General features: G+C 50.1%; 1 protein-coding gene and 1 long non-coding RNA gene across 2 annotated transcripts in view; both read right to left on the bottom strand.

Moving 5' to 3' along the window:
• LOC118892355 overlaps positions 1-9262 on the bottom strand; it is a 30172-nt gene extending 20910 nt beyond the window's left edge. The window contains exon 1 of the long non-coding RNA XR_005019293.1: positions 9167-9262. This is a non-coding gene — a long non-coding RNA (uncharacterized LOC118892355). The remainder of the gene's footprint in view (positions 1-9166) is intronic.
• Positions 9263-22837: 13575 nt separating this feature from the next.
• On the bottom strand, positions 22838-23217 carry LOC118892354 (IgA inducing protein). The gene has a single exon (XM_036846949.1). The coding sequence runs from the start codon at positions 23126-23128 to the stop codon at positions 22967-22969; it is 162 nt and encodes a 53-aa protein (XP_036702844.1). The 5' UTR covers positions 23129-23217; the 3' UTR covers positions 22838-22966.
• Between the last annotated feature and the right edge of the window lie 338 nt (positions 23218-23555).

Genomic DNA, 23555 nt, shown 5'->3' with positions numbered 1-23555 from the left:
GTTGCCCTGTGAGGCCTTGGGTTTGGGAGTGAGCGGGCGTGGTGGGGGAAGGGAAGAGGCAGTCCAGCTTCGTTCACCCTCTGGAGTCAGTGAGACCACGTTTGAGACCTGACACTGTCACTTAGTAACTATACGACTTCGGGAAGTCACTTAACTTCTCTGAGCCTCAGTTGTCTCATCTGTAAAATGGGGTTATTAAACTCTCCTGAGGTTTGTGGGGACTTCAAAAGATAATGAAAAATGTGGGAGCTCAGTGCAGACACCTAGCCAACCCTCCATAGATAATCTCCTTTGCTGCTGCTGCTGCTGCTGATGCTGTGGCCGCTGCTACTGTTATTGATGACACCTCGGGGACAAGGCCATACAAAGAGTTTGGCCAGCTTCTGGAAGAAGGTCAACCAGGTCAGCTGGGGGAGGTTTCCTCCTGGCCTGGTCCCCCTGATAATGACACCAGGTCCTTGGACCTGAACTAGGAAGCTCAGAGGTCCTGGAAGGGAGAGTCGCCCTCCCCCACCCCACCCCCACTCCCAGCAAGTGGTGTCCTGCCAGCCTGTGAGGTGAGATGGGGTCCCCTTACCCTGAGGCAGCCTGGTTTCTCTTCCTTTCCTCTCACTGCTTCTTTGTCTCTAACTGTTGCCAATGCCAGAGACCTGCTTCTCTGTGAGGGGGCGGGGTGGGGGGCAGGGTGGAGAGAAGACCAAGGGAGCTGGGAGATCGGAGGCAGGAAGTTCTCCAGTGTATAAAGAGGATAGGGGGTCACTTCTCTCTTAGGCTGAAATTGGTGACATCAGGTAATGTATTTAAGACTTCTGTCCCCATACCCTTCCAACCCCTTAGCTCTTTTCCTAAGCATGATGCTCTTTACATAGTAAAAGAATGGAAGCTTTAATGAAGAAATAAAAATGACTAACAGACAACAGAATCTGCAGTCCAGTTGGCCATCTGACACCCCATTTCCAGGGCTGGGGGGCTGTTGCTCCCATATCCTAGCCTGTGTCCCCCGTTAAGCCGAGAGCAGACGAGGCTGGGCTTGGTAGAGGGCAGCACAGGCTTGGGCTCAGGCTGGGACTGAAATCCTGCCCTTCAGCCCTTTTCCGAAATACCGGCCTGAGCAGGGGCCCCTTGAGAACCCTGACGGCTCTGAAGTCCTGTTCCTCAGGCAGGATCTTTCTGTCTGGCAGGTGGGCCCTCCCTCCGGCTCCATTTCCATTCCCCTCCGCTCCATCCCTACCCAGTTCCCCCCAGATTCTGGAGAGGGAAAACTTCCAGCCTTCTTAGGGTCTGAATCCTTGAGGACCCCTTAGCCCCCAGTGGGGCCTGGCCTGAGGGAGCGGGCAAGCTCCCTGGGGGAGCCTGGCCCCAGCGTGTGGAGCCTCTGGAGCTCCCGATCTGAGCTTCGATTAGGCTGGAATGTTCCCGGTCCGGTTCGCAGCGATGTCCGCAGGGAGATTGTGGGAGGGTGTCTGGTTGTCCCAGGTTCCTTGGGCTTGGAAACCCTGTGACTTCTGGCCTGCCCACCCACCCTCTCCCCTTGCCTCTGTTCACCTCACTCCCTCAAAGGGCTTTTTTCTCAGCAGCCCTCAAAGGGCTTAGGCTTCCCTGGGCCTTGCTCTTGTGGTCCCCTCTGCCCCTACCTCCGGTCATCCCTTCCTCTCCCTAATTTAATTTTTACACTTTCTTTAGGACTCCCCTCCAGGAAGCCTTGCTGATCCCTCCCCGTCTCAGGCTGGGCTGGTTGTCCCTCCACACCTCCACACGCTGTCTCCAGAGTACTCGCCTGGTAAAGCATCTGTCCCCTTTCACCTGCCAGAGGACAGGGACGCTGCCATCGCTGGACCTACATGTGGAAGGGGCTCAACTGGAATCAAACAATGAGTGGCGGTCACCTTTGGGCTTTAGGTCAAACACCTTATGTACACCTGAGGCTGCCTCTCCCCTCTCTAAGTCCTGGAGTTTAGGGCCCCTTTCTCTTCTGCTTACCCCCACCCCTGCCCCCCACTCCCATCACCTGATAAAGGCCATGGAGATGGTGCAGCAGAGTAGTTAACAGGGGGCTACCTGGCAGATGAGGGACCCAGCTTTCCCAGCTGGGAAAGACCTTGATCCCGGTTTCCTCTTCTGTAAAATGAATAATTTATAGCACCTTCTTAGGGTGGTTTAAGGACTGAATGTAATAATCCCCATAATGAACCCCTTCCCTCCCCCTGGCTACTCTGGGCAAGTGGTGACTCCCTTTCCCGAAGGTCTGTGGTTTCCTCTGGAGAGGGGAGGGCAGCTCTGGGTTCTGGCACTACATCCTGTTTGCAGAAGTTCTGCACCCCTTGCCCCCGCCCCACTCCCTCCCTAGGTCCACACCTTTCCAAAACACAGAAGCCAGGGCTGCTCTGGGACGAAGGGATGTGGTAGAGCTTCCAGGGGAAGCTCTGGGCACACGGGATAAATGAGTGGCTTCAGTGGCAGGTTCTCTGCCCATGTGTTCGTGTTTGGCTTTGAGCTCAGAAGGCGCCTCTGGCTCCAAGCGTGTGTCCTCGATCCTATGACCGCCTGCCTGCCAGGTGCCAGGCTCTGGGAAGTCACCACCTAGGCCCAAGGTGGGGAGCAGATCAGGAAGCCCAGGTATCTGGGGAGCTCAGCCCTCAGAGACATGGGTGAGCAGCTACCTTCCTGCCCTGGCATCTGGAGGCCTCACTGCCCATCCTCAGGCCACCATCCCCAAGGCCACAGGAAGACAGTCTGTGTGGAGGCAGGATGAACTTGACCAAGGGCGGAGGCCAGCATGGCACCCACTCCTTCTCTCCAGTGCTCTTCCCTCTCCCAGCTCTGGGCTCTGGGGGATGGTCTGTAGGAGGGAAGGAAGGTGTGAACCCTGGAGGCACACAGACCTCAGTTTTAATCCTAATTAGCTGTGTGTGAATTTGGCCAAATGACTTCATTTCTCTGAGCCTCAGTTTCCTAAGCTATAAAATGGGGATGACAACGGCAGTTCTCTCTGAGAAAGTCGTAAGGATTAAATAATAAAATTCATGCAGTGCATGGAGCTCAGAGTGCACATATTAAGTGCACAATACATGGTAGTGTTACTGTTATTATTACGTGTCCCTTGCTGTGTTCCCAGCATCTACCCAGGATACCTTAATGCCGTCCAACCTAACAGAGTCAGAATTCATTGAACATTTATAATACCTTAAAGAGGAGCTCAGTCAACCTAATGAGAGGAGAAAGGTGCCCACCCGGTTCTAAGGAATGGAATGTTCTCCTTTTCTGCCCCTACCCCTGCCTGGAGCCCCGGGTGGTCCTGCTGCTAGCCTTAGCTCTTCCACATCTAAAAGCTCAAGGTGGTCTTGTTTCACCTTCCTCCTGTGAGAAACTCAGGCAGGCGGGCAGCCCTGCCATTTGAGGCCCAAGTGCCCTGGCTGGGATGTGTGCCTGGCTAGAAAGTGCTAACAAGGATCATGCCTTTGCTCAGTGCTTGCTTCTGGCTTTCCAGTGAGGATTTTCAAACTTTCCTCTCCACAGAGACAATGATACCAGCAGGGCAAGTGGCCTCTTTCTCTGTGCTTGGGTCTCAGGGGCAACCAAATCCAGCCACCAAGCTTTGTAGCCACCGTGAATGTGGAGTGGCTGGCAGAGGAGAGAGGGAGAGGCCAAGAGACCCACATCCCCAAAGGCCTGGGCCACAGAGGGAAGCAGGTGTGTAAAGCACTCCCCTGGATCCCAGGCTCTGGCCTCACTATGTGGAGCACACAGGAGGTAACATCCACCACAACTGTAAAGACAAAAGGAAGCAAATGCAGAGGCACAGCCGCCTGTGGGTCTAGGCCACCTTATCCACCATAGGCTGCTGCTGGCTAACCCGCGGCAGCCGCATAGGCACCTGTGTGTCAGCTGAGGGAGCCTGGCATTATTCCCAGTCAGGCCACCCTGGAGGTCCCTTTTGGTGACACCAAGAGGCGCAAGAGAGAGGCTCTGCCCAAGGACTGAGGCTAGTTGGTGGAGCTCAGGAGGCTGGGACATAGCGGCTCCACAGCCTAAAACCCCACCCCTCCACGGTCCTGGAAACTTCAGTCAGTGGCCACAAGGGGCGCTGTGGCCTCCTGCCACCAACGGGCGGCAAGGAAAAGCGACTGGCATCCTCAGAGAGAGAGGCTGGCAGAATTCCTGAGTGTGGGGGTGAGGGATAGGGTACAGGGAGGGGCCTTCTCGAAGCTCTGGGGTCATGTTTCAGGAGGAAGATAAGCACCGTACCAGGTTCTGCCAGGTCTGGGTCCCGGTCAGTCCCCTCCTACTGCCCCTCCCCCTCAGCCGGTCTTCCCCCCCTCCTCACACACACACAGGCACACACACCCCGCCCCGGCCCTTTACACGTGCTCACAAGCATCCTGTGATTCTCTTTATCATGCCTTATAATTCTCTATTTGCCAGATGGCTTGATTAATGTCTGTCTCCCCTATGGACTGTGGGTCTACAAGGTGGTATTATTAGGATGGCTGGGGCTGTGCTTGTCTTCTTCGCTGTCTCCCTAGCAGTTGGCAAAGGGACTCATTCATTTGGTGAAAGAACGAGTTAAAGAATAAACTCCTCCATCAGACACCATGGGCTCTCTAAGGGCAGGAATGGCTTCATTTATTTGTGTATTCCCAACCTCTGCCACCGTGCCTGGCACAAAGTCATAACCAATAAATAGTGTGGGATGGAAGACTCACTGGGATTAAAGGGGGGCCAAGAAGAGCCTTTGCAGATGTGTTCATGTCTATCCCTTCCCACCTGTGAGGCAGTGAGGACATGGCCTTCTCCTCCGGGTAGCTCTCCTGGGAATAGAGGGCTCCCCAGCAGAGCTGAGAAGGGGGAAGTGTAGTGCTGACTCAAGAAGAGGATGGGAGTTGAGGTCTTGGGTGGGCTGAACTAAGAGTGCTCTTCCAGGCACGTGGCTGCATTCCGGTGAATGGGGAAACCCTGTGGGAGCCATACCTGGTGAGCGCTCGACTCTGGGAAAGCTCAAAGAAGACAGGGTGGCAGCAGGGTTGGTGTCTGGGCCAAGGTCAGAGGCTGCAGTCATGCAGGCTGTTCACCTGACCCCGTCCATCTCCAGAGCCTCCTGAGGTTGGGGACTGGGGCCAGGGCTCCCACAAGTGCCACTCTTTAGATGTGAGGCTCTGGACTTTGGGCTACTCCTTGCCTTCACAGAGCCAGGAAGTCTCAGACACACGGGGAACTGAAGGACAGAAGGAGCAGGGGTGGGATCTTGCCTTGGGCTTGGGGTGGATCCCTGCCCTGTCAGCAGAGCCTTAGTGCTGTATGGGGGTGGGGGGTGGGGCGGAACGGGTGAGGCTCCCTCAGGGCTGCAGAATCACCCAGGCTCTCTGACCGTCGGTTGATTTGTTGATTTCTGAGCCCACCTTTCATGTCCAGATGAATTGAGGAGAAGGTAGAGAGTCTCCTGGGACCCAGGTCCTGGATGCTAAACAGATTTAGAGTCCAGAGTTTGCAGCCCAATCCCACATCCCAGAGCCTGAAAGCAACTTAAGACATATAGCGCTGGCCCCTCTTAGCCGACAAACTCATCTTGTCTTGTGGATTCCTGACTCCTTCCTGGTGGGCAGAGGAGTGCACTCATTCAGGATCCCCTCTCCCAGGGGTTTGTCTGAGCATCTATCTGACCAGCATGAATCAGAATACAGCCGGACACAGATGTCAACCCTGGCACTCCCGCTGTGAAAGCCTGTGCTAAATGTTAGGATTTGAAACCAGCGCTCATGTGCAGCTTGAGACATAATTTAACCTAAATTCTTGCTTCCAGTGTCGCAAAACCCCCTAAAGCTAACCAAATCAAAGCAAAATAAAGTGTGGGTAATTGACTAGCCACAAGTAGAGAGATACTTGTTCAAAGACTCCCTTTGAAACGAAACAAACTTGACTTCCTTTTGTTCAATGGTAGAAATATTTACCTAGAATGGATGCAGGCTAGTGTGTGGGCACGAAAAGGATTTAAACACACACACACGTTTATCACCAATTCTGTCAGGCCCGACATGTTTTGATAAAAGCTGATTTGGATTCCAAAGAACAGACTGTTTTTCAACGGAAACAGCATCTCATCAAGTCAAAAGATCCTCAGCAGTGCCAAGGCCAGGGGGCAGGTCCTAAGCCGTCGGGGTCTCAGGCTGCAGTCTGAGACTTAACGAAATATGGTCCTAACCAGCTGACCCAGAGAGGAGCCGACATACGCATATATCCATTCTAGATAAATATTTCGTTTTGTTTTCCTAAAGCCAACTGTGGCCCTTCAGTACACGCCCGGGTACCGGGTACCGTGGCGGCCGGCTCGGGTCCGAGCGCGTAGAGGCCCGCTCCAACAGATGCAGCGCGGTTGCGCCCGGCCAACCTCGCGCGGGGTCTCTCCCTGGCACCCGTACCGGCACCGGCGCCGGGCCAGACCAGAGCCCCAGGGCGCAGAGACCGGCCTGCGCGTCGCCCGCGGCCGCTTCGCAGTGGTGGGGAGAAGGCAGGGGACTGAGATGCGTCCTCCCTCGCCCCCTCCTTAAATTCCAGCGTCCTCCATTTGCTACGCCCGGGGTGCGGCCTATTCAATCGCCGGCCCCAAAATCGGGGCGGCTGCGAGAGCAGAGCCGGGGCTGCCAAGAGGGCGAAGGAGGGGCGGGATGCGAGCGAGGCGAGTCCGCCGGGCAGTGCCCTGTGCGCGTGGAGCTGGGCGCGCTGGCGGCCCGTCACCTGTGCGGGCGCGCAGCGGCTGCGCCCCCGCCCAGGCCTGGGGCGCCCAGAGCGACCGAGACGGCCCGAAGGCGGGGCTGGAAGTAGCGGCCCGGCCCGGCTGCGGCGGCGGGAAGCCTAGGAGGTTCTGGCGGGCGCGTCTTCCCTGGCCGGGACTCTCCGGAGCTCAGCGCCGGCGCCCCGGGCGTCCCAAGAGCCGGCGGGCACCCTATTCGCCCCCTGGCGGCTCTGGGGACACGCCGGGCGCCGCCGCCGCCACCGCCGCGGAATGAGCTGTCCACAGCAGCACTGGGCGCCGCCCGAGGTCACGCAAGGATCTGTCCCAGGGCTGCGAACCGGGAGGCAGATCGCCCTTGGGAGGAATGGAGTGGTGGTAGGACGAGGCAACTATGAGGTGTGGGGGTTTTCCTGGGATCCACGTCCTCTACATAGCGCGTGGGCTTCTCCACCAGCGTGATAACTGACACCCAGGGACCTCACTCCCGACTGGTCCTCCCTCCCTTCACCCTGGAAATAAAAGCCTCCCTGTCATTCTCATCCATTCTGGGAAATGGCCCCCATCTTCCCTCCTTCTGCAGTGACCTGACAATGGTAGCCTTGAAGGCACAGCCGCACCGGACCTGCCACTCCCCGGACCTGCCACTCCCCGGACCTTGCGCAGGCAGAGAGCTCTGAGGCAGTGCTGGGAGGTTAGTAGGAGAGGATCAGCGTTCAACGGGGTCCCGAGTGCCCACTGGGAGCCTAGCACTGCCCTTGGCTTTGTAGGAGGTTAAAAGTCCTTGCCCTCTGGGTGCTTCCAATCTCAGAAGACAAACACACCTAAGAGACTGTTGTCACAGCAAGTAGCCTGGCAGCAGGAGGTTCAGGAGAGGACATAGTGGAGATGGGCTGGAGTGTGAACACTGGAACCATTAGAACTTGCTAAGTGGACAGGATTTGGAAGGGGAGAGGGAGAGGAAGAGGGAGGGAGGGAAAGAGAGAGAGAAGATATTCCTGGTCCAGTCTGGAGTGGTGTGGAGGGCTGGTCTGGGAGAGCTAGAGGGGCCACCCCTAGAGGCTCTGTAAGGGTGGGCTTCTGCAGTGGGAGAGACAGAGGGAGAAGGAAGAGCTGGAGGCTGGATGCCCTCTGGGAAGCAGCAGAAGAGCCTGCTCTGAGGTGCTGGCTGAGGCAGGCTGCCACTTGCACAGTTCTGAGGGTCTTCTTCAAGAGGCTGGGGCATACACTACAAAACCCCAACCAACCCCCCTCCCCCCACAAACAAAAAAAACCTTGGGTCACACTCAGAGGTTTTTGTCCAGAAGGAGGAAGCCCAGGTTATGGAAGGAAGAGGGAGCAGCTGTAGGCTAGGTCCAAAGGTGAAAAGATTAAAAGAGTGAGGCGGGAGGGAGCAGATGAAGTAGCGCTGGGTTGAGAAGGAAGCACCAGGCTGCTTCCTGGGGAGGAGGAAGCCAAAGGGCAGGAGCCTGTCTGAGGGGCCAGCAGGGGGCGCAGGGGCCCCAGAACCTCAGGCCCGCCAGAGCTGGCTGTAGTTGACAGTCTGGCTGTGTCAGTCTCTGCCCCATTTCACATTCCATTTTCCTTACCAAAGTCATCTCAGGTAATTGCGAAGAATGCTTCCCACCCAGCATCTGGCTTTGTACAGAAGATGTGGCAAAGCCAGGATGAAACTTCTAAGCCTCACTGTGCCCTCCTGTCCAAATCTGTCTAGGTCTTAGGGCTGTGGGTATCTTGCCTCAGTGTTTGGCTTAGAAAAGCTATCTTTCTGGCAGCGGAGACAGCCACTGGGTCTTGCCTCAGTAGTGTGTCTTCCTACTTGGCCTTAGCATCCAGAAAGGACTATCCATGCCTGGGGTTGGGCTGCGTCATGGTAACCTCTCATCCAGACTCTGGGGCAGGCTCTGAATAGGATCATGGGGTCAAGCCTGGCAGACAAAGAGTGAAGAGCCCACACACCCAGGCACGGGCTATGCCAGCACTCCCACGAGAAGGACTGAAGCTGCCCAGATATTGAGCTGGGAGAGTTAGGGCAGGCTGTCCCAAGCCACCAACCACAAAGAGGGCTTTGGGCAACGGGACTCCCCTGCAGCCAAGCTGTCAGACAGGGCGGACTGTGAGATGCTCGTCAAGCATGGCAGCCCTGGAGGAGGCAGAGGGAGAGGGCAAGCACCGTCACCAAATCCTGCCCTAGTGATGGCTCTGTCAGGGCACTCCACAGCAGAGGGCCCAAGGAAGCACCATTTGAAAGAAAAGCCAGGGTCAAAAGTCTTTTGAGATAAGAGTGGAGTGGGGTTCCAGTGTGTGCAGAGATGGGGTGATGGAAGGAGGGGAAGGGCCCTGGCCTGGCAGGAATCGCATAGGCCAGCAGCACTCCTTTGCCCAGGCCAGATTTCCTTCCCTTTGCAATCAGATCGCAATTAAAGGAGAGCCTCCACTTACTCATGCTCTGCTTGAAGTCCTCCAGGGTCAACCACCTGCGCTTTCCCCATCTTCTTGTTTTTCAATCCTTTCATGTTCAACTTTTTTGTGTCTTCTTTTTTTTAATTCATTTTTTATTTTTGGCTGCATTGGGTCTTTGTTGTGGTGCGCGGGCTTCTCATTGCGGTGGCTTCTCTTGTTGCAGAGCACGGGCTCTAGGCGTGCGGACTTCAGTAGTTGTGGCTCGTGGGCTTCAGTAGTTGTGGCTCGTGGGCTCTAGAGCGCAGGCTCAGTAGTTGTGGCGCACGGGCTTAGTTGCTCCGCGGCATGTGGGATCTTCCCGTGTCCCCTGCATTGGCAGGCGGATTCTTAACCACTGTGCCACCAGGGAAGTCCTTCCCCATCTTCTAAAGGAGCCTGGTGAAAATAGGGAGAAGCATGCTGCGTTTCTTCGTGGACAATGCTTGTGGGAGTGTGCCTGAGGGTTTGTGTTCCCTGTGGTATTTGCTACCATTACCCCTCTCCCCCTTGGAACATGCCCCAGAGGGGAACATGGTCTCTCGGCCACCTTTCCCTGCCACTTGTTTTTAAAATTTACAAACACAGTATCAATATCTAAGTCCCTACTATGTGCCAGGCACTGTGGCAAACATGTTAGGTGCATGGCCTCATTTGCTCCTCACAATAGCTCAGGGCCCTATCATCCCTACTCTTTAACTGGTTCCAGTTCCCAATCCCAGCCAGGCAAAAGGGGTTGAAGTCTGTTCCCTAAGCTGATATAGAGGACACAGTCCAATCTTGGCATCACTCACAGTGTGGTGGCTCAGTAAGTATTAATTAACTCTGAGGACAAGCTGCACTTTGACTCCCCTCTGGCTAATTAAATAAACCTGCCATGTAAATCAGCAAGGGGACAGAGAGACATTAGGCTATATTGAAAAGAAACTGGGCTGAGGGACAGTATGACTGTTGGCCTTCAAGTAGAAATTGATCTTGGCCTGCTCTGGCTCTCTTTGCGTTCTTTGAAGCTAGGGCCAGAGTGGTGGGGATGAGGAATAACCCCTCTTGGAGAAAGCCTCCCCTGTGAAGTCCTGGAGAACTGGGAGGAAGTAGGCAGGGCTCACATGCGCACTGGGCCCCCGCCCCTGTGCCCCCCCCCATTGCCCACAACGACATGAGAGTTCTCTAAGGAACAAGACAGAACTGGCTGGGCCTCACCCTCCCCTCCTACTCCATCCTCATCCTTGAGTCATCATGTCCCTGTGGTCCTGGGTCGGCTGTAGGTGACCCGGGACCCAGGTAAGACATGCTGTGAAAGCCCCTTCCCACCATTGCTGGCAGTGTTAGATTGTTGGGGCCAGCAGGCACCTTGCTGGGCTCTGCTTCCTTCTGCTTCTTCCAGAAGAAAATGAGCCATGGCAATGGCTCAGGCCCTCTGGAGGCCCAGTTCCCCCTCTGACCAACTGGGAGACCTGGGGCAGGCCATTTAACGTCACCAGGCCTGGCCCTACTCCGTTAAATAGGGAAATAATAATGTCAGCCTCACAAGGGGCCTGTGCATAAAGTAAGGGCTCAGTAAGTAGTAACTGTTTGATGATGATGATGATGATGACGATGACGATGACAACTGTGTCTGGTTCATAACAACCAGTTGTATCCCTAATAATGCTGGTCTGTCTTTGGATGTAGTTGGAATAGCTACTGTGTTTGAGCCCTAAGCTGTCACTTTGAAGGTGGTTATTTTCTATATGGAAAAAGAAACAACATCATCTCTAAATAATGTCATGAAGTTAACATGTAAGAATAAGATGAGATAAGGTAAGGGTGAGGGCAAGGGCAGAGTGAGTATAGAAGTTGCTGAGAAAGGATGTGGCAGTGTGGCAGGATGCCTATGCCCTTTCCCCTCCCATCCAAGTCTCTTCCTGCAGCTATTTGGGAGCCTTTGCCCCTCAGAGCCCTCACTCCTCCTTTTCCCCTGGGATAGCGTTTCGAGCAGGGCTCAGAAGATTAAGGCCAACTCTGGGGGCCTGTGGCTCATAGCAGGCAGTCCCCCACACTGTCCTCTCCTAGGGGAAGTCACACGGGTCACCATGGTGGGCCACAGGAGCCCTGCAGAGTCCCCTAGAGCTGCCAAGCAGGCACAAGACAAACGTTTACATTCAACATATTGGAACAGATCAAATGTGGTTCTCAAAAAGCTCAGGCTTGCAAGCTTTGGAGAAGGCCCAGGTTTGGCTCCTTTTAACTCCCAAACAAATTCTTGTGGGATGTTGCAATTACTTGTGACAATCCCTCTCCCTGCCTGGGACTTTGATTTCAGATTTAGACATGTAAAACTGGGTGGCTGGCTGGGCCTTGAGCAACTTGGGGGGTGTGGTGGGAGATGGCTAGGGAAAATTTTTTGCAGCATATTGTGTTTGGAAGCAAGACCTCGAGGAATCAGACGCTGTAGCTCTGGTTGTGTTATAGAACTTTTCAGCCCCTGTGGCAGATTTCCTGTCCTTGAAATTGGTTCACTATGCGGGAGTGGCTCATTCTGTCCTTTGAAACACAAATGTCTAGGAATCATTTTATGTAAGTCTTACGTTGGAGTAACTTTCCAATCTCTAGGACAAATTCTGCAGTCCTTACCCTGAAACCTTATTCACTGGATAAGCAGCAGGTGAAGATTTATCAAGGGGATATTTTAGTGGTCACTGGTGCTGACCTTGCCCAAAGGTACCTGGAAACAGGAGGAGGTGATGCAGAGATAGCCAAGTAGATGCAGAAACAGGAGAGGAACATGGCTGGGCAAAGCATGTCTGGGTGTCTGGACTCCGTGGCCTTTCTTGGTACCCAGGTGTACATGCAAACACTTTGGGCAAATTGCCTATATCTTTGTGTTGCCATCGTACCTGGCCTTAAAGCACATTCAGCTATTCTGGGGGATGAGGTGAGGACCTGGACCCTGGTCAGGCTCCTGTTTTCCTACTTCCTGGCTGCCACACCTGCTCTGAGAGCCCACAAAACTTTAGCTCTGGCTTTTTTTGGCTTTCATATTGGCAACAAAACAGCTGGATACAGCTATCCCTGGAATAGTTTCGAGCAGAAGGGCTAGGACCTCTTGGCCTTTGGCAGTCAGCCGGATCTAACAACCTGCCTCTTGAGGCTGGTGCACAGAAATCAGGAATCAAAAATGCCTGGGAATTCCTAGACACTCTGTAAAGTTGAGGGTGGTGAGCAGAGTCATAGGCTGGTATCTGTTGGCAAATCTGGGGCAATAAGCTCTTCCTTTAATGCAGGCATTGGGCATAGAATCACTAACACTGCTATTCTCTTGAATACCTGTGAGCTCTCCTTCCAAGCTATCATCTTGTCTGAATGAAGCTTAGAAATTACATGGAACAATGTGAAAAGAGAGAAGGTCAGAATGAGAGGCTGTGTTTCAGGCCAACCAGATTCTCAGGGAAATCCTGACTAAAGATAATATTAAGCCGTACTACTCTAGATGTGAAATATTGGAATTCCTGAGAGAGCAGGACGAGAAGGGGGATTCTAGGAATGGGATATAAAAGCAGGGCATAAAAGAGATGGGACAATTCCCCTGAGTAATTTTGGCTCTTGGAAAGATAAAGCTTGGAATTCCTGAGCAAAAGCAAATACTCAACTGTTTCATCCATCTCTGAGTGGGAAGAGGGAATGAGTAAGCTAGAATCACAGGACACTGCAACACCAGGCTCTGGTGGCTCAGGACACCAGCCAATGGACACTGAGAGACTGCAGGGGTCAGGAGAAGAGAGGATGTCTCCCCTGGAGACCCTTAAGAACACAGCTGAGACATTCTATTTCTGGATGAGAAGACTCAATATTGTAACGATATCAACTCTCTCCCAACTTAATTTACATGATAAATAAAATCTCAACCAAAATCCCAACAGGACTTGTTAAATGAAATTTGACAAGCTGACTGGGAAGTACATCTGGAAAGAAAAAATACGTAAGAATAACAAAACAATTTGGGGGAAAAGAATGAAAGAGTAAAATACACTGTATCGACACACACTCAAAAGCTACAACTATTAAAATGGTGTACTGTACAAGGAATATAAAAAAGTTCAATGCAACAGAATAGAGAATCCAGACAGTCACATATATTTATGGGACTTTTGAATATGAGAAGAGTAGTATTTCAAGTCACTGGGGAGAGGATGGCCTATAGGATAAATAATTCTGGGCAGCATGTGACCCTCTGCCAAAAAAAAAAAAAAAAAGGTTAGCTCCCTAGCTCACACCATATATGAACACAAATTCCAGATGGATTAAAGAACTAACATAGAAATACAACTATTGGGTTAGCCAAAAAGTTCGTTCGGGTTTTTCTGTGACATCTTACAGAAAAACCCGAATGAAGTTTTGGTCAACCCAATATAAAAGAAATATAAGAAAATATGGGAGAATATGTTTATTATCTGGGCATAGGGAAATCTTCTTTAAAAACCACAAAATACAAAGCCATGAAGGAGAGGATAGATACCTTTGATCAAAATAAAAAGCCTCTGTATAACCCAAGGAACTATTATAAGGTTAAAAGGACAAGTCGGCCTGGGCCAAGGGGTGGTTCATTCTGCCTGGCAGCAGACTGTGAGACCAGATGGCCTTGGAGGCCTTTCCTTTCCCTCACAATTCCTTCGTAGAAGTCAGGGTTCAGGAGGAAGCAAACACCAGAGGGTGGCTACTCCCCATTGTTATCCTCAGAGCCCTACAATCAAGAGACAACTCAAGTCATAGTTATTCAGAGCCAGCGTAAAATGAGCGGGTTAAGTGGATCAGGGTGCAGGAGAGGAGCAATGAAGCAAGGTGGAAGGACCAGAAACAGTTTTGCTGGCCCTGGGTGAGGAGGAGGAGGAAGGGCTGACTCTCTGGCAGACATCATGGTCTCCAGTCCGTAGGCCCATCTTTCACAGAGGGGATGTGGCTCAGGCAGGTCCTCCCAAGACCTCATTTTCCCTGCGTAGAGAGCCTTTTGGAAGAGCATGTGGAGAAAATGTTGCCCTGTGTGGGCTTTAATACCTCCATCAGACCCCTCAGCTCTGTGAGGATCAGGGTAGTCCTGGGATGGTGGCCCCTGTCCAGACCCCTAGTGGCAGTGAGGATGGATGTACCTGTGTTTTTGGGTGGGCTGGGTGGCCTTATATGGTCTGATGACTCCAAATCAGAGGCCTATGTCCTAGAGACTTGACTCTGTTTCATGTCTAGAGAATACTCCAACTCAAGGCCCCCAAAGAAAAGTGAAACTCTTGTCCCATGGAGCTTCTGTCAGCCAATTCACCCTATAGGGATCAGGTTCTGCTCTTGGGGGAGACCAGGGAACCATTGTGTTCAGCTAGTCTCAGCCCATACTTCCTACTTGTGAGCTGACTCTGAGCTAAGAGAGTGTTTGCCTGATTCAGGTAGGAGGACAGCCAAGCTTTAGGAAACCTCTGCTGCATTCTGATGCCATCCATTAAGCTGGGTTGAGCACATGGACTTGAGGTTTGAGAGGAGGGGGAAAATTCTCAGCAGGGAGATAGATGCCATTTTTTAACATGAACAAGTAGCTGCAACAAGGAATGATGGGTATTGAGGAAAGCAGGAGACAGTACCAGGACTGGCCAGAATTGGAATAGACTCAATGATGGAATCATATTCCAAGGAGCAGCAAACAATCTCAAAGGCCCCAAGTTGGCTTTCAGAGCTATTTTTCAGGATTTGTAGGGTGAGGGGTAAGGAGTAAATAAGCACAGCTGGGGAGAAGACTGGGGCTCCTGGCCTCTCATGAAAGGATGCCATAGGAGTAAGGAGAAGCCACTGCCTTGGTGAAATTAAAAAATGGACTATGGAACTTAGATTTAATGTCTCCAAAAGGAAGGAAACAACTACATATCAATGCAAAAACTGTGGCTGAGAACCAGCTATGTAACAAGCATCCAAATGAGGGCAACATAAGGAGACCCCTGCACCTCACCCCCCACCATTACTGCTACCACACACACCTAGCGCAGTCACTCAACCCTGCTTCCCACCTCTGAGATGACACCAGGCCAGTCCCCCAATCTGGCACAAAACATGACAGTTTAGAGTGCTTTATAATATTGCAACCAAAATTCAGGGAAAATAAGGGATATTTAGCTAGCTCAAAATCCCCAACTTCCAAATGGATAGGGCAGGCTCCAACCAGTCAACCTAGGTGCAATAAAGAGAACAGCTCTCTTTCCTCAAAGGCTAAGCAGCCCTGCTTCCAGGTCCTTTTCAGTCCTTCTCATCAGCCAAGCTGAAGAATGCGGCTTCTTAGAGACCCCCTAGAGGAGGGTTCTATTTCTACTCTCAGATCAGGACCAGTGATTCTGAACCTATTTGGGCTGTAACTTCCCTTAAGAGTTTTGAAGAAAACTATGGATCCTCTTCTCAGAAAAATGTACCTTGCACATACAGGTATAATCTTGCATAAAATTTCAGGAGCTTTACAGACCCCCAAAAGCCCCAGCTTAAGAATTTCTGCCAGGACTTCCCTGGTGGCGCAGTGGTTAAGAATCCGCCTGCCAATGCAGGGGACACGGCTTCGAGCCCTGGTCTGGGAAGATCCCACATGGCACGGAGCAACTAAGCCCGTGCACCACAGCTACTTAGTCTGCGCTCTAGAGCCCACGTGCCACAACTACTGAGCCTGTGTTCCACAACTACTGAAGCCCATGAGCCTAGAGCCCATGCTCCGCAACAAGAGAAGCCACCGCAATGAGAAGCCCACGCACCACAATGAAGAGTAGCCCCCGCTCGCCACAACTACAGAAAAGCCCGCGCACAGCAACGAAGACCCAACGCAGCCAAAAATAAATAAATAAATAAATAAAATTTTCTGCCAAAGGCAAATCTCTCCTTTCCTTATGCAAGAGCTGTTCCCCAGGGCTGATTAACTGCTATCTTAGATGTCCAACAGGTGAATTAATATTCAGCATTGACCTCTAGTCATCCTGCACCCTTGGCAGATGGCAGATTCTCTGTTGTTGCCTGTAGCCAGAAGGAAGCAGAGCCCCTAGACTGAGACCTCATTTTGTTTTTCAAAAGAGCGCTCTCCTCCACCATCACTAGAAAACCTCAGACATTCCAGGCCTGGAACAGAGATAGTAAGCTACAAACCAAAAATAAATCTGGTCCAGTACACAACTGGGCCTGTGAAGAGAGCACCACAGACTGGGTCCTCCTTGGGCTGGCAGGAGAAAGGTACGTAGGTAGGACCAAAGCTGAAATGGGAAGGGGTCAGAATGGGTTCCCCTCCATTCAGCCAAATGCAGTCTAGCTGGTCACTCTCGAGAGGCATCTGCTCTTTTCACGGCTCCCCTACCTGGGAACGCAGAGGCTACTGGAAGCAGGGCTCCTATCGGCTACACAAGTTCCACATTTGTCTCCCTTCTGACCGACAACCCCAACAACATCAAGGATAATGATGATGAAAGCATTTATTAAACACTACTCTGTGCTGTAAGTTCTTCACAGGAATTATTTCATTTAATTTTCCCAACAATCAAATGAAGTCGGCACTGTTATCCCATTTATAGATGAGGAAATTGAGAGCAGGGGAGGTTAGGTAGAGTTGCTGAAGGCCACAAAGCTAGTGAGGGACAGAGTCTGGATCTGCATCGATCTGATTTCAAACCTAATATTTTTAACCTCCACCTCCATGCTCCTTCCCCAAAGGCCAGAACTCGGACAAAGGCCTTGGAAATCCTCCAGAGTGATGGTCTGGTCTCCAAGTCCTTGCTTCCCCTTCCTTATCCTCTGCCCACCATGCAGCAGCCTGGTTCTCATCAGGGACTCACTTTATGGCGAGTTGGTTGGAAACTCTCAAACTCTATCTCCTATCTCTGTATGACTTTGCTATTTGAGTCCATATTCCATAGCCCTAAATTTATCTTGGAGCCTAAATTTATTTTAAACTCAGCTGAGCTCAGGAGCCTCATTTCCTCCTCAGGTTTAGAATGAAGGAGGGAGGTTCTTTTTCACTGCTGCCCTGGAATGTTATTGGAGGGAGGGGGTTTAGTTGTCACCACTCTCATTTTAAAGACTCGGGGGAGGGTCAAGTAACAGAGAGTAGAAGAGCCAGGATTTGGTGAAACGTCACCAGTGATGTTGGTGCGCTATGGAAGCCATACTTCTCTGGACACCTCCTACCCTGTGGCATTTGGAAACAGGGCACATAACCCCTTGGATAGCTAGTCTCCTCCCTTCCCTCAACTAGTGGATTCCAGGGAGAGTGAGTTCCCAGCTCATCAAGAAGCCCAGAAGAATGCTGCCCATCAAATGCTCAGTGGCCAAGGGGCCCCCTAAGTGCATGCTGAATGGCTGGAGCCCCAGCCCACAGTGCTTTGGGGGGCAGCTGTGGGCAGAGTGGGCATTAAGCTATCTGTTGAGGCCAGGGTCATTGCCCTTTCCCCAGAACCTCATCTGGAGATGAAATACCTAAGGAGAGGAGACGCTAAGGCCCGAACAGAGGTGGGAGGTGCAGGAAGCTAAGGAGAGTTGGCAACGGGCAGAGAAGAATCCTCTTGTATTCAGGGTCCCTGTCCTATGCCACCTGTGGGCAAGAGGTGAGATAAAACAGGATGACAGTACTTGCATTCAACATGGATGAGGAAGTCAGCCCCCAGAGGCACTCTGGGAGTGGATGAAGTCCAACCGCCTAGCTAAGAGATGTTTACTGAGTATCTGCTGTGTGCCAGACTTGTCTAGGCACTGGCGATGCCTCAGTCCTGCCCTCACAGTGTTAGCCCATCAACAGAAAAAGAAAAGACAACTTTGGACAGTGATAAGCACTAGGAAGAGAAAGGAAACAGTGCTGTGAGGGAGAGTGATTGGAAGGGGGTCTCCTTGAAAGGAGAACATGAAAGCTGAGGCCTGTTTATGAAAAAGGGCCACCGTGTGAGGAGCTGCAGGGAAGCACATTCCAGGCAGAAGGAAGAGCAAAGCCAAAGACACTTAGGTGGCAATGGGCTCCATGCATTCAAGACACGGGAAGATGACCAGTATGGCTTAAGAGAGATGAACAAGGAGGTGAAAGGAAGGAGAGAAAACTGAGGAGTTAGATGGGGCCAGATCATAAGGGTCTTGTAACCATATTTATGGGCAAGCCGCTGTGTGGAGAATGGATTGCAGGAGGCAAGACTGGCCATAAGGAGACCTGTGAGGAGGCCATTAGGTGAGTAAATGGGGGACCGTATAATCTGTTACCCAAACCAGGATACCTGTGTAACTGAACAGGGGTGCCACAAACAATTAAACAGGGGCAACAGGCATAACGAGGATTTGCCACTGACAAAGCTCTAGCTGCAGTCAGTATGCCCCAGCCAGGACTGCCACAAGAAGTTCCGCAGTTTTTAGCAGTTCTGCTCTGACACACAGCTCCCAGCTCCAGGAGAAGGAATCGCTTTTCTGTTTGCCCAGGCTCTGGCCTGGTGCCCCATGCCCAAGCATTTGGTTTTTGTTTAGAGGCCACAGGCTACAGTTGCAGCACAAATGGAGCAGGAAGCCGTTTCCCCTGTGTTCTCTGGCACGGGGGCCGCCCACTCTCAGCGACAACCAACAGGACATGAATGAAAGAACAAACAGGGAGCACGTGGCCACCCCTTCTCAAGGTGGTGTGGAGAGGGTGGAAGCCAGAGAGGCATGGACAAGCCCTAAGTTCCAGAGCAGGGATTCTTAACACGGACTTGAGGAGGTCTGTGAAGCAGGCGAGAGGGTCCCAAGCTTTCATCAGATTCTCAAACCTAAAACTCCAAAAGAGATAAAGAAGCTTTGCTTTAGAGAGCAGTGGTTCTCACACTTCACTGTGCCTCAGAGTCACCTGCAGAGCTTGTTACAACAGGGATTGCCGGGTTCCTGCATGTTCTGATTCAGTTCCATCTGGAGTATGGACCAAGAATTCATATTTCTGGAGACTTCCCTGGTGGTCCAGTGGTTAAGACTCTGCGCTTCCAATGCAAGGGTCATGGGTTCAATACTTGATTGGGGAACTAGGATCCCACATGCCGTGTGGCGCAGCCAAAAAATTGGAAAAAAAAAAAAAAAAGAATTTCTATTTCTAACAATTTCCAAGGGGATGCTAATGCTCTTGGTCCAGGGGCCACACCTTGAGAATCACTGCTTTAGAGGATACAAGAAACATGAGGGATTATGATCTTCCCTTTTCAGACAAGAGTTCTAATAGATACCACAGCCCTCTAAACCACCCCTAAGTCCCAAGGAATTTCATATTTTATTTTTGGAAGAAGCCCCTGGAGAGTGACACTCTGGACCTTCCCTTAGAGGTCAGGAAGCATCTGAGAAGTAGCATTTTAGAGGATGCAGGAAAAGTGCCTTCAGAAACGTAAAAGCCCAAGCAAAACTTTGAGCTGGAAACTACAGGGCTGGCCCTGACTGATCCAATTACTTGGCCAATTATTGGCAAATAGTGAGGTCTGGGGAATCTGGGCAGACCCAGATCCTCTCCTGGAGACTGCCTCCTGTTCCTTTTTGAGCCTATATCTGGAGCCAAATGAACCCAGATAGGAGGTCAGCCATAAGGAAGATAGGGTGTCTGCTGGGGGGTATAATCTGGCAACAAGAAAGAAATCGACAGCTCCGCTAGACAGAATTGAAGAGCTCATTCACAGAGCGTTTTGATCAGGTCATTGTGGTGAGGATGGGAAGAGGCAGGAATAGTACTCAGCGCTGTACTTACTTTAAGCAAGAGCAGTGGAGAGAGGCCTGGAAGGGCCATTTGCCAGCTTTCCTCAGACCTGCTCCGAGTAAGTCATTCCCCCATGAAAGGGGCAGGGGAAATGAAAATGTGGATTCATTCATGAATCAACCTTCAGAACAGGAAATGTGGCTTTTGAGCTATACAGAGAAATCTTCCTTTGCCGCAGGGAACACTGGCTTTGCCATCCAGTTAAATACATCCTGAGGTAAGGCACTGTCAAAGTCAGGAAGACCCTGCAAGTTACGGGAGGAGGTGGCACTAGAGTGTCTGAGACCAAGGGTCTCAGCTTGCCAGGACTCGTGACTTGAATTCTGACTGTGTGACCCTGGGCATACTACTTAATCTCTTTTTGTCTTAGTTTCCTCTTCTGTAAAATGGTGATAATAATAGTGCCTATTTCATAGGGTTGTAGTAAGATTTAATGAAATAACCTAGATAAAACACTTAGCTTGGATATTTTAAGCACTCAATATTAGCTTTAAAAAAAAAAAGTGGGGGGGCTTGGAAAAATTTAGGATGGTGGCAGTACAGACCCACCCTTAGTGTCACTGCCAGAGACAGAAAGAGAAGGCCGAGCTAGGTCAGAGCGGCTGCCAATCAACCCAGGAGGCTGACAAAGAAACTCCTGCTCCCCAGGGAAGGTCTGAGTTGTGAGCTGAGCATGCAGGGAGAGTCAGGATTCCTAGGATGGTGGGGTTAACTGGACAACCCTGCTGGCTGTGAGGTGGGGATATCCTGCTTTTTTAAACATTGCAACATTCAGTGAGTCTGTTTGTGACATTTTCTCACTGCCAGCCTAAGTGCCAAATGGCCTGATTTGATCAAAATGAATGAAAATCAATGTTGGTAGGAAAACTGGAACGACGTTATTGGAAACACTCCAGAGATTAGCAAAATTAAGGTAGAATCCCCATTTTCAGAGAAAAAAAGTGGCTCCTCCTCCTTAAGTTCCAGAAGCGTGGGGGATGGTGCTGAAGTGAAAGCAGTAGTGACTGTGCTGGCCCTGAGGTTACCGGGCAGCCAAACACGGAAAAAGGGATCTCTTTCCTCTGATCCTGAATGAGCAGAACCTCTTCCACAACCCAGTACCCCAAGTCAAAAAGTCCAATCCGCTTAGAAATTGTTACCGGCACTAGGAACAAAGAGTTCTAAAAACCATGCAAAAGAGCCCAAGTAAATGACATACCACATGGTTAAATAAAAGTTAACATCCATTGGAGGTGGGGGGTGGGAAGCAATTGCCAATTATATCACTTTAGAAAAGAAAGTGCTGAATAAAAGTGACTAATAGTTCTGTTGACCATGCTGGGCCCCTTTCTTGAGAGGCTCCCATGGGCCTGTAAGCCTTTCCCTATAGAGTTCAGACCCATCCCAAGTCTGGGATGTTCCCCCTGTAGCCCTGCAATAGAATTCACCTCCAGCCCTCCAAAATAACCACAGGGCATATTTAATCATAGTCCCATTTAGAATCTTTTAAAGATTAAGGCCACAGGACAGTTAGGAAGGGGCCTGGCTTCTGGCTTTTCACTCGCTTATACTTACTATAAATCGTGGCTAGAGTTTCTACCACAATGTCCTGTACTAGAGAGCCCTCCTCCGGGACAGGGACCCAGGAGTTTGTCTGATTCCACCTGGAGGAAAGAGGGGAATCTTCAGGAAGTACACACCTGTTCTCTGTGTGCCACCCGAATCAGAGGCACTGCCCAACTTAGGGAAAATTAGAGTTTCTTAGTACCTGCCCTACCTACCCAAAACCCTCAGCTTTAAGTTTTCATGCAGCAAAATGTCTGTATTATTTTTACTGGAGTTGGTGATTGTCAGATGTGGAAGCTGGTCCAAAGCTAGCTAGCTGTGGCTAGCTGTAGTCCAACAGCTAGTCTGCTGTTCTCTACAAAGGAGGGCCATTTTAGCAGGAAAAAACCAAAACAACAACAATGACAACAACAAAACTTTCTTGGAATTTACCCAGGGAAGCCTGAAACTGTGCTACTGTGAACTTGAGATATTTCTATGGCCATGCATCAGTTTTTAGAGTATAACTACTACCGTACACATTTAAATAACAATGAAAAAATTTTCTATAGTGTGACTTTTGCAGGAACCTTGTTCCTGCAACTGCTTGTTCCAAGCCTTCTCATATCCAGCCTAAAAGTAAGTGAAAGCATCAGAAAAGATAAAATGAGGAGAAAAAACAAATAAAACTTCCAAGTCCATTTCTAAAGGTTGAGGAAAATATCATACACCTGAAGCCACTGCTGCTTTTTGAGTCAGAGGCCAAAACTGGGATGGTTCTTTTTGGTCAGATAATCTAATCTTCTCTGAGAAGGTCCCATTAAAACTATTCTGAAGGATCACTCCTGTGCCACATTTTTATTGGTAACTTCATTCACTGTCTACCACTCCACTCACTAGAAAAGCAGTTTTGAAAGGATCTTATTTTCAAGCACAACTGCTATTTTCTGCAGAGGATTCTCTTCATCTTTTGTCATGACTCTTTTGTAACCCAAACCAACTTCAAATTTAAAACGACAGAAAACAAAAAGCCTTCTATGGAAAAGGGACATGATCTATGGGAAAAGTTTCTCTTTCTCTTCAATTGTGATGGCTCGGTTAACCGTCACACCACCAGAGAATTTTAAAAACTGACTCAAGAAGCAAGATAGGGAAGCCATTCACATAAAATCTCTAAAATTAAATAAATCTGTTTTAAAATAAAATAGAAAACAGTTTTCCAGTGTGAGACAGACCACTTAATCCTTACAGCAAATTAATGATTAGGCAAGTATACCTGCTGCTGAATCCTTAAAATGGTTTCTATGCCCCCCCCGCCCCCCAAAAAATTCCAAGAGCAACCATAACCACCCCCACCAAAGGCACTGAAACAAAAGACTGATCTGTTTATATAGTCACATGAAAAATAAACATCTTTATTTTTTTGCCTACTTTATTTCATTTTTTCAAATAAAATTTAAATCTGTACAAAGTATACTGTTACAGTATATATTTTGTAAGAATCAATGCCTAAAAGAATCACAATACTTCAATAAGCAGTACAGCAGACCTCGCTAGTTTCAGCTTTGATATTGAACAAACTCAAGCCGGCTGATGCACAACACATTTGCTTGGTTTCCACATGGTGAGTTCCCAGCACTGAGATGGGAGAACATGACAGCAAGTATGGTTATATTACAGCCCGACACACTGAGCTTCTTCATGTGATAATAACTGCACATATTTAATACAGAATGCTCAAATTTACTTTTTAAATTGCATTTGCTTACTTCTTAGTTGGAAAAATTCAGCATTCTTAATGGGGTCCCCAAACAGTGCAAATTAATGATATTCTACTGTATAATTGGCACATCTCCAATAAGGATTAACTTGTAAACTCAAAGAATATTACAACTTTGTCCTAAATTTTAACTAACATACACCTGGTCCATTTAACCAAAGTCATTTTGGAAAGATATTAAAGAACAATTCTATTTCTGAAAGGATATTGTTTTGACCATTCTTTAGAGAAGATAAATTTTTAAATTGTCATTAAAATGTTTTACTATAAAAATTTTACAAACTCGATTAGAAATTTCAAGATTATGATTCACAGCAGACAAATACAGACTGTTTATATTCCAACAGTACCTACTCTTAGACTTTCAA

The sequence above is a fragment of the Balaenoptera musculus genome, chromosome 3, assembly GCF_009873245.2.
Source record: "Balaenoptera musculus isolate JJ_BM4_2016_0621 chromosome 3, mBalMus1.pri.v3, whole genome shotgun sequence".
Lineage (NCBI taxonomy): Eukaryota > Metazoa > Chordata > Mammalia > Artiodactyla > Balaenopteridae > Balaenoptera > Balaenoptera musculus.
Note: the sequence above shows the minus strand (reverse complement) of the source record. Positions and strands in the feature narration are given on the sequence as shown.